This window comes from Accipiter gentilis, chromosome 32, assembly GCF_929443795.1.
Source record: "Accipiter gentilis chromosome 32, bAccGen1.1, whole genome shotgun sequence".
In the NCBI taxonomy this organism is placed as follows: Eukaryota; Metazoa; Chordata; class Aves; order Accipitriformes; family Accipitridae; genus Astur; species Astur gentilis.
The window spans coordinates 5,167,287-5,183,587 of record NC_064911.1 but is presented as its reverse complement, the minus strand read 5'-3'; the positions used below and the strand labels follow the sequence as shown (position 1 = coordinate 5,183,587).

General features: G+C 47.8%; 2 protein-coding genes across 7 annotated transcripts in view; one reads left to right on the top strand and one right to left on the bottom strand.

Annotated features, from left to right (window-relative positions):
- The window catches only part of CLIC6 (chloride intracellular channel 6), a 32,788-nt gene extending 30,964 nt beyond the window's left edge, over positions 1 to 1,824 (bottom strand). Inside the window, exons 1-2 of one of the 6 annotated variants that reach the window (XM_049835183.1) lie at positions 580 to 1,824; positions 10 to 540 (exon numbers count right to left, since the gene is read on the bottom strand). In XM_049835183.1, coding sequence (XP_049691140.1) covers positions 10 to 540; positions 580 to 1,704 — 1,656 coding nt within the window. In that variant the 5' untranslated portion in view covers positions 1,705 to 1,824. Of the gene's footprint in view, positions 1 to 9 lie in introns of all 6 variants that reach the window. The other 5 variants (XM_049835186.1, XM_049835187.1, XM_049835184.1 and 2 more) reach the window with 5 other exon arrangements.
- A 13,928-nt stretch (positions 1,825 to 15,752) lies between these two features.
- RCAN1 (regulator of calcineurin 1) overlaps positions 15,753 to 16,301 on the top strand; it is a 41,639-nt gene continuing 41,090 nt past the window's right edge. Inside the window, exon 1 of the mRNA XM_049834937.1 lies at positions 15,753 to 16,097. Coding sequence (XP_049690894.1) covers positions 15,822 to 16,097 — 276 coding nt within the window. The 5' untranslated portion in view covers positions 15,753 to 15,821. The remainder of the gene's footprint in view (positions 16,098 to 16,301) is intronic.

Sequence of the window (16,301 nt, the reverse complement as noted above, 5' to 3'; positions counted from 1 at the left end):
ACACCCTACCTTGACGAAGAGGGAGATGTCGTGCTCCTGCTTCTCCTCATCCTCCTCTTCCTCCTCCAGGGCGGCCGGCGAGCCCGTCTCGTCCTCCTCATCCTCGGCCCGGCCCTGCACGCCGTTCAGGCTCTGACCGGCGGCGTCCCACTCTCTGCCCTCAGGGCCCGGGGACCCGCCGTGCTGCTGCCCCGCTGCCGCCGCGCCGCCTTCCCCTGCCCCCGGGGCCGCGGGCCCCGCTCCTGCCACCGCCGGGGCACCGGCTCCCCGCTCCGCCCCCGGCCTCTCTGCTCCGTCCTCGCCGTCGGGGCCGCCCGGCGACCGGCGTCCGCCGTCAGCCTCCCCTCCGGCCCGCAACGCCACCTCCGCTTCCCCGCGGCTCTCGGGAGCCACCTCGACCGCCGCCGGCGCGGCCGCCTCCTCGGGGACTGTTCCTGCCGTGGCTGCCTCCCGCTCCGCATCCTCGGGGTCTGGCCCCGACGGGGTTGCCGCCTCCGCTTCTTCGAGGTCTGGCCCCGACGGGGCTTCCTCCCTCTCTGCCTCCTCGGGGTCTGGCCCCGACAGGGCTTCCTCCCGCACCGCCTCGGGGTCTGGCCCCGACGGGGCTTCCTCCCTCAAAGGGGTTTCCTCCCTCATCGCCTCTTCGGGGTCTGGCCCCGACCGGGCTTCCTCCCTCAAAGGGGTTTCCTCCCTCATCGCCTCTTCGGGGTCTGGCTCCGACAGGGCTTCCTCCCTCACCGCCTCCTCGGGGTCTGGCCCTGACGGGGCTTCCTCCCTCAAAGGGGTTTCCTCCCTCACCGCCTCCTCGGGGTCTGGCTCCGACGGGGCTTCCTCCCTCACCGCCTCTTTGGGGTCTGGCTCCGACGGGGCTTCCTCCCTCACAGGGGCTTCCTCCCTCACCGCCTCTTTGGGGTCTGGCTCCGACGGGGCTTCCTCCCTCACAGGGGCTTCCTCCCTCACCGCCTCTTCGGGGTTTGGCTCCGACGGGGCTTCCTCCCTCACCGCCTCCTCGGGGTCTGTCCCCGCTGGGTCTGTCCCCGCTGCCTCTTCGGGGTCTGTCCCGGCCGGGGCTGTCGCCACCACTTCCTCGGGGTCTGTCTCCGTCGGGGCTGCCTCCCTCACCGCCTCCTCGGGGTCTGGCACCGCCAGGGCCGCCTCCGCCTCTTCGGGCTCCGTCCCCGCAGGCGCCATGGCCGCGTCCTCAGGCTCCGTCCCCGCCGGGGCTGCCTCCTCGAGCTCCGTCCCCGCCGGGGCCACTGCCGCGTCCTCGGGGTCTGCCCTCGCCGGCACGGAGCCCTCGGACGCGTCTACCCCTGAGGCCGCCGCCACCGGCTCCCCTCCTGGCAGACCCTCGCCCCGCGGGCCGCCCCCGTCGGGGTCTCGCTGCTCAGACCCCGCCGGAGCCTGCCGCCCCTCGCCTTGCCCACCCGGGGTCTCCGCCGCCCCCTCGGGGGAGCCGTTCCCCGTCCCGCCGCCGCCCTCGGGGACCACCGCCGCCTCGGCCGGCTCCTGCCCGGCCGCCCCCTCCCCGCTCGGTCGCGGCGCCTCCCCGGCGGGAGACCCGTCCGGGGGCTCCGCCGACCCCTCGGGGGACACCCCGGGCTGCGGGTCCCCCGCCGCCGCCCCTTCCTCGTCGCCTCCTTCGCGCGGGACGTCGCTCCCCTCCGGCGGCGGGGCGCCAGGCCGCCCCGGGCTCTCCGCCATGCCGGCCTCCCCCGGGGCCGCCGCCCGAGAGCGCAGCAGGGCGGGCGCGTCCGGCCGCCGGGACGAGCGGGGACGAGCGGGGACCAGCGGAGCCGCCGCCGCCGCCGCCGGGGATCAGCGTCGGGCACCGACGGGGGGGACGGCGGCGCCTGCGCACAGCCGCCCCGGGGCCGCGCGTGTGTGTGTGTGTGTGCGTGCGTGGGGGCGGCAGCCACGGGTGCCCGCGCTCCTCCTCCCGCGCCTCCCCCGCACGGGGCAAGACCAGCGAGTCCCTCGCCGTCCCCGTCTCCCCCTCCGCCCGCCCCGGTAAATCTCTTCGCCGCTGATTTTGGCTGCAGCTGGCACGGGAGGAGGTGGCGAGAGCGTGACCGTGGGGGCACCAAGCGCTGCCGGACCTCCCCTCGGCCATCTCCTCCCGACCCGGCGGCTGCTTTCAGGTGCTCAGCGGGACTGGAGCTTTCGCAAAAAGTGGCCAACAAGCTTGCCCCCCACCTCCAGCAGCCCTACCGGGGCTGGCTGGGCAGGCCTGCCCTGCCCGGGCCTCGCCTCCCACCCCAAAAGCCCTCGGATCCCCATTTCTGCCCTTGCTTTTCCCCTTCGCTGCTGCTCAGGGCCTCGGGTGCAGTGTCTCTTGCAGCCCCCCAGATGCCCTGCTGCTCTCCCCAGCCACCAGCCTGGCACCCACAAGCCCTGGGCTCGCTGGCAGGTGGGGCTGGCGGCCACCCAGGGGCTGAGGGTTTGCTGGCCACCAGAACAAGGAGAGGGACGCCATTCTCCAAACCCAGGCTTACAAAGGGAACCACTAATACCCCCACCGGTGCTGACGCACTGAAACTGGCAGAGCCCTGGCAGTCTTGCACAGGATCTTAAAAATACAGATGAACCGGTACCTCACCTCAGCAGCTACATAGTACCTGAAACGTATTCCCAAGCCGGCTGCACCAAACATTGTTAAGAAGGAAAATGTACCCTTAACAACTTGCAAAAGTTGTAAGAGGGAACACAGAAACACTCTGTGTAAAAAAACCCTAGATTTGCATACTTTTAAGTAGTTTTCCTTCATATGTGACCATGTCAAGTGCTATGTGCAAACTGTGAGAGTTTGCATTTAAATGCGATGAGAAATACTGTGTTCTGTGCAGAGCAGACAGCTGGTGTGAAAGAAGCGATAACTTTTAGTTTGGGTAAGGCGGCTGCAGATTCATCCCGCAGGCTGCCTTCTGTTCCAGATGAAAGACATATTTTCACACTTTTGCTAATTTCTCTGGCTAATGGAAGCACTTTACACAGAAGAAGACAATTAGCAGGTTCTGGTGTGAGGATAAGCTTCAGTAGTTTTGCTTGTAGGCAAGAAGTCATTTTCCAGAAGATGCAGCCTGCTCTAGTAGCCCACTCTTCTCAAAAGTGATTTATATGAAAGTATTACTTATGCTATTTGAATGAAAAATAGGTGCAGAGAGAACAGTGGACAGAAAAGTAAGCTGACAGGAGTGAGGTATCCTATTTAAAAAACATGCAGTTAAACATTTTTATGTATGTGTATATAAAAACACTTTTATATTTGAGAGTGGAAAGAGCAAGGACGGACTGCACACAGGGTTTTGCAATGGGTGGGAAGGGAGAGGATGCAGCCAACAAGAGACAGGAAATACTACAGAGTAAATTATTCTGTCAGGTCAAATACCCGCTTTGATAGAAACAAACAAACAAACAAATAAATAAACAATCCTGCAGATATTTTTCATAGAATTTATGCTTGCCCAGAGATGCATTGCCAGTGAGACAAAAGAACTGGGGCAGTCATGGTCAGAAGGGATATTTCTTGAAGATTTAGGAATGGAGGTCTTGCAGCTGGACCATCATAAGGCAATTATTTCACTTCTTTGTTATGGATACTGATATCAGTAGAAGGACACATTTCAGTCATCTCTATTTCTACACAGATAATATCAGTTTACTCATCCTAACCCTTGCTGAATGGTTCCTAACCCTTTGCCTGAAGGCAGGCCACATCCCCCCCAGGTGCGATACAAATCCCATTTTACAAAGCTTTCAGATGTGAGACAGAGCACAGCTGAAGACAGCTGTGCACACCCTCCACAAGCACTGCCATGTTGTCTCCTGTCCAACGGTGGATAGGACACTGGCTGGAAGGAAGAAGCCTCACCTCAGGTTTTCACAGGGGGAATGAATAGCAAAGCAACACCCATGGCATAAAAGTGATGGGAATTTTGCAGGAGAAATGGTTGCACATTATAGATACAACCACTGAAGTCAGCTGGCTATGTTCCTATGAATGCTGTGTTTGGCTGCAGCCCTTGAGAAGCTCTCTCCTGCTCCCAGTCCCCATGAGCTCAGCTTTGGTGGCTGATGGGCCCCCACAGTTGGGTTTCCTTCCCTCTGCAGCCCCATTTGGCACAGCCTCCTCTGGCTCACTGGAGCTGCCCGCTCTGGAGTGTTCCTTCTTTTTATCTGTCCCTTGGATGTGCACTACTTCTCTACACACCTCTTTTCTATCAGATTCAGGTTTTGCTCAGATTGTGAGTTTGACGTGGGACTTACAACCTGCTGAGCTGATGGAACTGCATGAAAGATGATTGTCTCTCACCTATACTTATTCACTGGAGATCTTATTCATTAACACCATCATCTTATTTCTCTTTACTTGTCTATTCCCTGCTGTGTAGCTCTTAGTACAAAACGAGGCAAGGATTTCAAGGCCGGCAAAAAAACCCCTTTCAGTAATAAACACTGCCTGATTATTAACATTGGGCAATGTTTAAGCATAACAGAAGATTAGCTTTTTAAATACCCGTGGAAGACTGACAAAGGCAGAGCAGAAAAGCACTAACAGCCGACATAGCCGCATTGTTAATTATCTTTGTGGGATAAAGAAAAGTTTAAGGTATAGTGTTTGATACAGTAACCATTTTTATGCAGTAATGATTGAATAGTTTGTAACAGATCTTGCTGTGTTTTTCCTCAAGTATAGGAACAGACATTTTCTAATTCTGCTGGAGTTGAGACGTAGCAATGACCTATGCAGGCACTGGGTTAATGTTGCTGCTCTACCAGGTCACCCTGCTGCTGCTTATGCCATGAGGTCCCCGTGCAAGCAAGACAGACAAAGTAGGAAGTCAAAGAGCCAGGGGACAGAGTAAAGAGGGACGGGGTGCGCACAGTTTACGGGAGAGCTGGCCAGTCAGCCCGACATTGCTTCTCGTCACTCTTCAGCAACGTGGTTTCACAAAGGCAGTTTTGGAAATATACCATTAAAATTAGATCTGTCCCAGTGAGATCCCAGAGCTTTGGATACTTGTTGTTCTGTGCTGTATGCATTCAACATTCTTCCTCTCTTATCTCAATTACTTAACAATTAATCTCTCTTGCTTCACACTCCTCCTGTACACTACCTTCAAGCTCTTTACACCCCATCTGTTTCTAAAATAGGTCCTCAGCTAATAAATATTATTTTCTCAGTTTGGCTTCAGGAAGGATTACGGCACACCTTCTTCATTTAAAAGATGAGTGCAGGTAATTAAATATCACAGATGTTAGACATTAGTGGACAACATGAAGATCCCCTTATAGTCTGTTAGCGAACAAGTTATATCCCTGGGGGTTATCAATTAGGCTGTACTTGCTTGGATTATTGTAACTTCTTTTCCTTCCCTGACCGTACAGGGAGTTGCAGATCAAGGTTGTAGGTTTTGCAGCCCGAGGTAAGGAAAAAAATGCATCTTGCACTACAAAGGTATCGGAGAGAGCCCTCCCCACCAGCCTGCCTATCTCCTGGGGCACGTCAGCCCCACTGCAAAAGGAGCAGGCTGGGGTATTTGTTCATGCCCCTGCAACTTCAATTCACAGTCCTGTGCAGTGCCAAAGACATAAATGCCAAATATTTAACGATTCATCCTAATACACTGAACAGTGAACTAGGGTAACAGAGTCAGCAAGGCTTTTTTGCCTCTCTGTGCAAGCTGCTGCCTCCCACAGAAGCCTGCTCTGCCTATTCCCTGGTGCTTGCTCTGGCTGAAGTTGTGCTGTTTCATCAAGCATGTGCATCTGCTCTTCCCAGGGTTTGCCACATTTCAGAAGTGAAGCTACATATCCCCAGGCCAAAAGCTGCCTGCACATAATTTGAATTCTGCTTGTTTCTGCCAGATGCTGAGTAACTGCTATTTCGCACTAAACTCAGTGGGAAATGGGGGTAAGCAGAGCCTCCAGAAGTTGGGTGTCATTTGCTCGGGTTCCCCACCATGGGACGGAGGGAGGGATTTATCAGAGTAAACATAGACAGGTACAAACTGCATGTCTGCAGACCCTAGACCCACCTGAGATCCAGTGAGCAGAGTCAGTGAAATGACTCTTCTCATCTCAAGGTAGTTGTCTAAGGCGGCCAGAAGGTCCTTGACAGAAAAGTACCTATTTCTATACACTGACTGTATAAGGACCTGAGGGTGACTGGCTCAGGGGGAGATGTCTTTGCTGAACACATCTAAACTCAGGTGAGATGAATCCTGTCCCAGGTGATTCCCTTACAGTCTGAAATTTGAAAATGGACAGTCAGCAAAATGTGGGCCAAAGCCCAATTACTTTTTCCCCCACTCTGCATTATTTTTATTGCAGCTGGTGGTTTAACTGGAATTTCCACAAATTACTTGTGGTATAAAACATTATCCCATGTAAGAATATGACTGCCTAGTCCTTTGTGATGGAAAAAAAGAAACCCAAAACTGTATTAACATTTGTATGTAAGCCAGTTCTGTATTCTCCAATGTAAAATAAGTTATTTCAACTATGGAAAAGACAAAGTTGCAAGTGAAAAAATGGTATTGGAGAGCTATAATTTTTACTACTTTCAAAATACATGTATGTTTGCTATGCTTGTTTCTGGTTTCTTAAACTTCTGTCAAGAAGTCGGTGTGGCATTGTGCTGCTTCGCAGTTGAGAGGGTGTTCAGTCCACCCAAACAAAATGAAGTGGAAGAGATGCCTCGCTGAAAATCACAGCAGCATGCTGCATGCTGGGGGGTGATGCCATCTGTATTTAGTGTTCTGAGCTTCCCAGCAATAAGCTGATTAGGGGCAATCGGCTCCCTTCCCAGCTGCTTAGAGACAGTCTGCTTGGGAAGCAGGTAGGGATGTAGACATGCAAAGGGGAAAAAGCCTAGTTGCTGGGCTAGGAAGCACAGAAAGCCAAGCTACTTCTAACCAAGGCTGAAAAAGCAGCAAGTAAGAGTAGGCACACCTTCTTGCCAGGTACCACCAGTCCCTTGCTTCCTTCTGTTTGTTGGTCAGTTCCCCGAATTCCTGGCATCCCACAAAGCTGCAGGCGCCAAAGCACCCTGTACTTAGATTCTGAATGAATTGTTCTGCAGTGTGGTAAAGAAATAGAAGAATATCAATAAAGAAGCTTTCCAAAAAGTAAACTCTTTACGACTTATTATTTTTTTTAAGTACTTAAAATCTGTTCATTCTCCAAAAGAATCTTTGACTTTCCTATTCTTATCTTTTACTTTTATTTTTGTTAAGGAGTACTATTTTAATGAAGTGGTAATGTCCTCCATGTGCTGCAGGCAAGATAACAAACAGACCTTACATGTAGTTGTTTATTGTTGAGTATCATACCTAATTCAATAAAACAGTGGTTTGGAATTAACCTTGAAAGTGCCCCAGAATCATTAAGGTCCTAGAAAGTCTGGTGACTGTCCTAGACCCTCGTGTGGACTCATTTCCTAGCTAAATAAGGCCAGCTCAGCACTAATGTTGTCTTAACGGTATGTCTGGCTTGAAGTCTGGACCTGCTCTCATTTTAGACAACTCCAGGACTCTGCCCAGACTTTTGATTCTGCTTGGGAAATCCTCGTCAAACTTACTTCACTGAGCTCCCTCCTCTCCGTCACTTTCAAACGCCTTTCAAATATTCCTGTTCCTACCTCATGCACCATTGCTTAGGGAAGGGCATGCACACAACAAACACTATTTAAAGGACCATCTTGATTTGCACATGATTCAATAGGATTACTGATATGTTTAAAGCTAAGAGTCTTTGCAAGGATCTGGGTCTTATTAAGTAACTGTGATTTCATTATTGTCATCCTCATCGTTACTCCCTCTATTTTCTGACACATACCGTGGCACTGAATTTGGGGCGTGAGTTTTCAGAAGTGATGAACTGCTCCAACTTCAGCTGAATTTCATCTGCTCAAGGCACCTGAAAACTAGAAGAGCTCTTTGGAGAAGAAAACATGCCTTTACTTGTCTTGCAAAATGCCCAGGACATATTTATACTCAAAACTAAATGTATAAACTACATATGGTGTTTCATGTTTTCTGTGTTATAAATGCTGCTTTTCTCACATTGACCTGGTTTACAAAATTGTGTATGAAGTCCTAATTAGATCCATCAGGGCATTTTAGTGTGGAAATAACCCAAAGCTTTTTCTAAGTTCCAAGAGATTTTCTTCACTTTTAATAAAGTGTCTAGATTTTCTTGAACTCCTCTATTATTTTAATTCCTGTTACATTAAACTGTCATTTATTTTAAATTAGTTTCCTATTTTATTGTGGCTGTGGCATGTTGAAATAATTTCTTAAAATATATTCCCTACCTGTAGTTCATTTGATCTTTTCATACTCTTGCTTGTGTTTTAAATTTCAGTTTACTTTTCATAGCTCTTAACAGCTTTTTTCCCCCCTTGTAAAACAAAGTCACAGTTTGTACCATTTCCACCTGAACTTGGCTTTTAATACAATTATTCTTTACAAAACTCAGAGAAATTTCTAAATTATTATAGCTTTTAAAATAATAATAGATTTTGAGAATAAAACTTAGAATATTTCAAAATAGTCATAAAATTATTTGAGTTAATACCTAGCTGATATAGAAGTCACACTTGCAATCAACAGGTACAGTGATCATTTGTCTTTTATTACCAGTGTCGCAGTATTTGCAGATTGACTGCTACACTTACTGTTAAATTACTCAACTCATTAGAAAAAGAGATCGCATCTCTACGTAGTTCTCTATAAATTAATATATAGCTTTAACTTAGGCAGAGTTTTCTGAAATAATTTATACACTGTAATAGCAGCCTTGAAAATAGCTTTTCATATCATCAGCAAAGAAATGAATGTTTTTGCAGCCTTGTAGTGAGAGGCTGGAATAGGTGATCTCCAGAGGTCTCTTCAGCCCTACCTTCCTTTTGTTTAATTCAAATGTGGAATTCCCACAATATCTATGCACCTGAGTCTTTTTTTTTTTTTTTTTTTTTTCTTTTGTGAGGGTGTTTAATGAAGCTGGTTTTGGTGCATAATGCTCTAGAAGTGATGATAAAAGGTAGGAAACTGTAGAAAAAGACAAGCACTATCTGCCTTGGGAAAGATTTACACACAGTTTGTTCTGTATGGGCCCAGGTCCATTTTTCACTAATGGTAATTTTATTTTATTTGCATGCAGGTTATGCCACAATTGTTCTGTTTCTTTTTTATTCTTTTTCTCTTTCTTTTTCTCTTTCTCTTTTTTCTTTTATTTATTTTTCTTTCTCTTTTCCCCAGGATTATGAATCCAACCTTACTCTTTCTATTAACAGCTTTGACACAGTTTTAGTTGAAATTGTATTATATTTATTGTTCCTTTTCAGAAGTGCTTACAGACAAAACCCATTTGTTCTGCAGCACTTGTAAATGAGCTCTACAGTAAATCAGTAACCAGGCTTATTACTGATTGCTCCTGAAATAAATGGCTCTTTTACCTCTACTACGTATTACTCTTTTCTACTTAATTTAGGAGCTGACTTACCAGAGCGTAGTTTAAAAATGAGTAAGAGGTACACAGTAACCTGCTGCATTACTATAATGAAAAGCGTATCGTTGTGAGATCTGGGGTGGCATCCAAAGGTGGCAATGACCTTGCGAGTCCAACCCTGCCAGGCACAATGCAAATATAGGAAGACACATTCCACAGCAACTTAACCATCTGAGAACAGCGGCAGGGAAGGAGCATAGTGAACCATGGGAGAAGGGGGAGATATGTATAAAAGAGAAGAGATTGTGCTGATAGACATTTAACAAAGCAACTGATCTGAAACAGTTACATGAGCTTTGTACATTGCCTACCACTTTAAAGACTCCCTAACAAGCCTTAGCTTCTGAAACTCAAGATTTTTTTTAGCCTCCTACCAATACCAAGGTAAAGAAACCTTAGCTTCACTGTATTTATTTTAATTAACAGCATTTTATTTGTATGTTTCTTCTCTGCCCTGGGACAACTTCTACTCTTCCAAATACTGAAAAACACTCCAGCTAATCCTGTCTCCTGTGGGTGCCGGGTCCTTCTGCAAAAGACCCATCTACACAATAACGGACAGAGAGGCTATCACTTTGCTTTCTTGTTCTTACTACCATGGTTTTGAGACAAAGAGGATCAGTCTGCACAAGTTAAAAATAAATAAATAAATGATGGTGTATTGTACTGGCAAATGCAATGCACCAAACTGCTATCAGAAATAACTTTTGAGGTTGTGCTGTTAAAGATGTTTTGCTATGTGCGCCACAGTCATGAGATATTTTCAGTCAATGAGCTGGAAATAGCCAATGATGTAGATGGTTGACATGATACAGGCTGTAGCAATTCCTTGAATGCTGTTGGCTACAAAGATAAAAAAATATAGAAAAGTAATCTATACAAATTGTTCTAAGCCAACAAAAAGTCAAACCCGTGATAATGGTGTTTTAAGATGTATGTTTGCCTTAGTAAGGCTTGGGAAATGCTATCGAACTGGAATAAGTGGGCTCAGGACACCTGGTTACTGTGGTTGCTGCAGCTACCAGTGGACGGAGGCCGAGCTAAGCAAGCAGCTGTGAAGATCACAGTCATCCAGGAGGAAAGGCAGGGTGGGCGCATGATGCTGCAGAAGTGCGGCAGGAGCTTGGCAAGCAGCACTGGATGGCATCCAGACCCTCAGAGGGCAAGTGTGATGATACTCTGAAAAGGGAATCCCTTGGGAAGTCTGGATTAAGTCAAGGGAAGGAAAGGAAACACGATGGTGAGAAGTATGGACCAGGCGTGAAACTGCTTCCAGCAGCTCTAAGAGGAAAAACACTCTTGAGAGATTTGCAGGACTGGATCTGCTTAGCTGAACAAAAAGAATAGTGAGGAAGGACTCCAACATAAAACATCAAGCACTGGGAGACTTTTTATTGCAGTGGAGAAAAACATAACAAGAACAAATGGCTATGAGAACCAGGCAAATTTAAGCTAGAAATAAAACATAACTTTAACAACCTTTAACATCAGAACAAACTGTTAAGTAAGGCTGGGGATTTTCTTTATACCTATTTTCTTTTGGGGGCATGTATTTTACTCAAACTGAGTTTAAAGTAAAAATAATGAGATTTTGTGTAAGTTATATATTTACTTTAAGATGACTGGCTTGCTTTAAAGAGGGTCAGACCTCTCTCTGTCTATGGCAGGCTGTTTTAAGGGGAACAAGTCTACCTGTGAGAAATTAACCTAGAGGGGCTGCTTAGCAGATAATAAGTACTTGAAAGAGGTAAATCAAAGACTTTACTGAGTAGGATTTTTAGTGAAACCTCCTAGAAAACAAGGCCTTCAGGATGGCTGTCGGAAATGTAGGAGGTAAAGTTCTTTGGGCAGCCCGTGAAGGAGCCACAACTGTGTGGAAGGGTCCTCCTGGCTCTGGGAAGGAATCAAGGATGGGCATTTTCCCTCCAACTAAAGAAATGGATTGAAAAGGGACTGGCACACTTAAGGTATGCCCTTCCACATGGGAGTTTGAGAATCCCTTCCTTGAACCTTCTTAATAAAGAAGATCCCCAAGTCAGTGTCGTTGAACCAGTCAGGCTTTTATGAAGTTTGTATGATCTAAGAAGAGAAATGAAGTAACTATCTAAAATGCAGTATCATACATTGGTTTGCCATACCTGACGGTGGGGAAAGCATGCATGAGTACGGATCAAGTTCTTTTGACCATCTTTTAGATTCAACTGGATGGTTGTGTTGCTTTAAGCTTTTAAGTCTGTGAATGTGTTGGACACTTGTTATTGTAAATCTAGGTGGTTATTTGGTTAAGGTTTAAGAAATCAAAATTTTCTGTTACATATATACACAAATAACTGATAGTATAAACATTTTGTTGTCAATGTAAGAAAGCAACTGAGGACACATGCTTTTGTACTTGCAGGATATGACAATAATGAAAGAAAATGTATTTTAATGAAAATAAAACTGTGTTACTGATAGCCAAAATTAATCTTCAGTATTAATATATGCATATTTTTGATACACATATCCTTTGTTAAAGTCTACAGCCAAAGAATGATTGCAGTACTGTCTTGTGAATAGGCTTCTATGCAGGAAAAAACCCAAAGTCTTCTGAAGCATTGTCACTGATACCAATGCCATGTGTTTAAACTGCTAACTATATCTGCCTGTATGTAGCCATTAAATAGGTGCAGTGAAAATCTATTCTGAGGAATATTAAATAAGCCAGTGGTTTAAATGATTGTTTAGGAAGTAAAGTTGCCCATAGGGCTGCATGTTTGGTCTTTCTCCAAACATTTCCCATTTAGTCATAATCAAGTTCTGTATAGTTTGATTTTTTTTATTTTTTTTTCGTTCTGGTTAGCTACTTTTCACCTGAGAAGTGAGGATTTTTGTTGCAGATGCTTGTAATAAAAGTAGCCCTTTTGAGAGCCTTCGTGTTTTTCGTTCTACCACTAGATGGTAGTGTGCGTTGTTTAAAATATTTGAATGGCACTGTTCTAGCGTGTATTTAGTGATTTACCCCGGGAATCTTTTTTTCTCCCTGTGTGTAAAGAAATCATTATCCTTAATCATTATCACTCACGTTTAAAGATATACTCTGTCCCCAAAGCTGGACATTGGGGTGAAGATCTATTTTTTTCTTAGCTTACCAGCTCTTCCAGTCAAAATTGTACGTTGTGTTCCCTTCATATGTGACAAAAAGAAAGGGTGAATCTGTCAATAAACCCTACGATTAGGGAGATTCAGGTTTAATTTTTCTTCTGAAGTCTATGACTGAATTAATGTTGGGGGGGCAGAGATTCAGAGAAAGCAATGCTTACTTTCTCTGAATTGCCTTTTTGAACTTTAAAGCTCTTAGGGCAGGTAGGTCCTTTGGCTGTGGAGTACTGCAGCACTTGGTAGGATGTGATAATGATCTCAGCTGAGCTTTAGGCGCTATTATGATACAAATATAATTAATAACTTATTTTCACCCACACATCTGACAACTGAGTTACAATAACCAGCTGGGGGGTGGCTTACGCCATTAGACCAGTAGTGGGTAGATGAGTATTTTTCAGTGGCTTTCATAATAGTAAGATGGCAGGCTGCAATTACAGGAATTCATTGTTGGCAGGTTTTGCTTCTTGACTTTAAGTTTGTAGTATATGTAACAGCAGACTTCCGCTCAGATTCGTCAGCTGGGATTTCTGCAGGGGGCTAGAGCTCTTGATGCAGAGAATACAGGCAGATAGCTTCTTCTCAAATAGGCAAGTGTCACCACTCCTGTCAGGAAGCAACTCTGAGATCAAAGAATAAGGTTAAAAATGGCTTTAGCTTGTCTGGATGCTTTAATGCTAATTTAGCATTAAAAAGTTTCAGCTTACTCATATATGTGACTTCTCTTTTAAGATACTATTTGTCTGAATTTTGTGAAAACTGGTGTGAGAACATACAAACTTACGTCACTTGGTACAACTGATCATGAAAATATCCTGTATCTAAGATGAGAGCTCATCTCTCCGAAAAAGGCTTAAATGGTTCAAAACAGATTAGAGAGTCTGAAGAAACTTCTAACAGAAGAGGCGGGAGAAGGCAAACAATTATCTCTTCATGTGGTATTTTTCTTCTTGTTGTATCCTGCAAGATCTCATTGAAATTGACTGAGACCAGTAACTCATCAGTTTAAAGTCTTTGATCTGTTGGAATAAAAGGTCAGCAGTGCTAACTTAAGATAGGGTAACAGTGGTATCTCAAGGAGTGGGGCTGTTGCCTCTGCTGTAAACTTTGCACAGTGCAGATCAGCAGGTGGTACAGCATTTGCAACTGTCAAAATTAGTTTTTCACCTAGTTTAGTTTTTCATGTTGTTGCATTTTGGAAGAAAAGATCTGTAAGAGCATTTTACTTTGAGCACCAATGAAAATATTTGACATACCAGAAGTGACCCGTCATAGCCTGCATCAGTATGTTTTTAGTCTGGTTACAAAATCCGATCCCATATTTGGCACAGTAATGTTTTCCAAGTGCACACTAACATGTGTTATCTACAAAAAAAAAAAACAGTTAAAAACCTGTGACCTAGAATACCAGACATTAAGAAATGAAACAAATTTTTTTTCAGTCTCCGGATAGATGACAGCTCATCACAAGATCACGCTGCATGATGAAATGTTGCTTTCTAAGTAAGCCCTGGGACTCTGAGCTATAGTATAAACGCCAACTGTTTCCTCATTTGTGTCTTTGAGAAGTTTCTTGTAACTGGAAATGAGAAGAAGATTAGCCCCTCAGAGGCTTTCTCATGATAAGAAGGAACTCCTATATTTTGCCACCACTTCTCGTTCTTTACAAACTCAAGTACGTTTTGCTAGTAGCCATGTTTTTGGTATTGAACAGGTCTCAGGTGAGAAAACAGATTTTTGACTGATGGTTCTTTCCACCTTTCAGACCTTGTTTTTTCTTATGCAGCCCCGCAGGGGTAGAATATTAGGTTAGTACTTTGCCAAGTACTGCCCAGCATCCTTTCACTCCCTACTGCCTTTTACTAGTCTGCGTTATCCTTGTACTAGTATAGGACGTTTGAGGTAGCTGTGTGAATGTCACAATAACTTTATAAAAAACTTGTGACCGTTGAAGCTCACTTCTGGGCCTTTCCCTGGAAGGTGATGCTACGTATACATATGTAAGAAAAGCATTTGTCTAGGTCAGTTAGGTCAGACTAACCAGCTAAGCACATTAGGTAAACCTTATTTTTCAATGTAGTAATGTCTGGCACAAGCAGCTCCTCGAGTGTAGCCAGGGAAAGTGCAGTTGTCCTTTATGGCCTTATTGACACAGGCAAAAAAGGAAGGTTGTAAGAAAATGTCGACAACATACAAAGTAAGGAGGAAAGGACACAGAAGTGGCTTTATATGCTACCTTTCACAGATTGTAAAGTCAATACCCTTTTTGGTCTTGGTCCAGCAATTAGGATGCTTTTGAAAAAGTACAAAGAAAGGGTGAAGATTAGCTGCATCCATCGCCAGCAAGAGGAGATGCAACTGTTCAAACAATGATATGGGCTTTTTTTTTTTCTTCTAAGCTTCCTTTCTGTTGTCTGTTCAGTGAACTGTTTGCAGAACATCAAGAGTTGGTTGGCTTGCCCTTAAAGCAGATAAGGGAATTCAGACGGACATGACGGCGACTTTTGGCAAATGTATAAGCGTTTGAGCTAGGATTTTTTAATTCATCTGCTTGTTGCATAATATTCCTTGTCCTTTAAATCAAGACGTGTTGTTCCGTGCTCCAGCCGTGCTGCCAAACACAGCTGTGCGACTGCAGCAGGCCTTGGCCTGCCCCTTGGCCCCGGGTCGCAGCGATTATCCCTGACCGGGTGGCCGCGCTCACCAGGCGTGAGCCCAACCCCAGCTGCTGGGTCACCTCGCCCCCCACCCCGCCTCGACTGCCCGGTCACCGTCCCACGGCCTGCACCACACGACCCGCGGGGCTCCCGCACATCGCGACAGCCGCCCGCTGCCCTCACTCAAGATGGCGGAAGCAGCGCCTACCTCGGGCAGGCCACCTGTTGCTGCGGCGGCGGCTTCCTATTGGCTCACGCGGCGCCGTGCGCCCTGCGCGGGTGGGGTGGGGTGGGAGGGCAGGAAGGCGCCGGTGGCAGCGGCGCGGGGGTTAAGGAAACAAAACGGGCGGGGGAGGAGGAGGGGGGGGCGGCTGTAAGTTTTGTGTGCGCGCGGGAAGACGGAAGAGGCGGGGGGGGGGGAGCAAAGCCGTTGCCGCCGTCGCGAGGCGCTCGACGTCGCCTCAGCGGCCGCCGGGCCCCGCCCCGCGGGGGCTCCGCTCGCCCCCGGCCATGGAGAGCGGCGGCGGCGGCGGGAGGGGCTCGGCGGGGCAGGAGGAGCCGCCGTTCCAGCAGCCGCTGCCGCCCGGGGGAGCAGGGGACGAGGACGACGACGACGACGAGGAGGAGGAGGAGGAGGAGGAGGCGCTGCTGCCGCCGCCGCCCGAGGCCGAGACGGACTGGAGCTTCGTTGACGGCGAGATGGAGGCGGTGGCGCTGCGGGACCTGCCCACCGCCACCATCGCCTGCAACCTAGACCCGCGCGTCTTCCAGGACGGCCCGTGCCGGGTGAGCGCGGCGGGCAGTCCCGCCCCACGCCGGGGGGCCGCGGGCAGGGCCGCGGGCCGGCTCCCTCTGCCGGCGAGGAGCCGCCGCCTCCGCCGCTCGGCTGGGCCGGCTCCGGCCCCCCGGGGCCGCCGCCGCCGCCGCCTCGGGCCGCTCGTGTGGGGAGCGGAGCGGCGGCCTGCGGTGGAGGCGGGCGCTGCGGGCCGG